Source organism: Wasmannia auropunctata, unplaced genomic scaffold (assembly GCF_000956235.1).
Source record: "Wasmannia auropunctata unplaced genomic scaffold, wasmannia.A_1.0 LD287610.1, whole genome shotgun sequence".
Taxonomy (NCBI): domain Eukaryota; kingdom Metazoa; phylum Arthropoda; class Insecta; order Hymenoptera; family Formicidae; genus Wasmannia; species Wasmannia auropunctata.
Genome location: NW_012075280.1, coordinates 1 through 420, shown reverse-complemented (window position 1 = coordinate 420; position 420 = coordinate 1). Strand labels below are relative to the sequence as shown.

The window sequence follows — 420 nt, the reverse complement described above, 5'->3', positions numbered from 1 at the left end:
AGACGAAGGACAATCAACATACGATCCTTCCAATACGGCTGACGATAAAAAAAGGATAAACATATTAATTTACTATACGTGGAAGAAAACAGCAACGATGGACATTTCACATGGATCAAGAATCTATCGCGTCTCATCGGCTCACAATTGAGCAAAAAAAATAAGAAATTTTTTTGCGATAGGTATGTGTATATATATTAAATAAAAATTTAAAAAAAATGTAAAAATACCTTATTCCATGAAAATTAATAAAATTAATTATTTATTTTTTATAGATGTTTACATTATTTCGGCTCGAGCGAAAAACTGGAGGCTCATACAATAGATTGCGGTAAAACGAACAATTGTGCGATCAGGTTGCCGAGCGAAGACGATAAATGGCTCTCTTTTAACAACAACTGCAGGAAGGAGCGAATGCCG

General features: G+C 33.3%; 1 protein-coding gene across 1 annotated transcript; it reads left to right on the top strand.

The window, feature by feature from the left end:
• Window positions 1-54: 54 nt before the first annotated feature.
• On the top strand, window positions 55-414 carry LOC105461459 (the record flags this gene model as incomplete). Its single annotated transcript, XM_011707954.1, has 2 exons — window positions 55-182; window positions 276-414. Coding segments are annotated over 2 exons (267 nt in total), but the record flags the coding sequence as incomplete, so codon positions are not given.
• Between the last annotated feature and the right edge of the window lie 6 nt (window positions 415-420).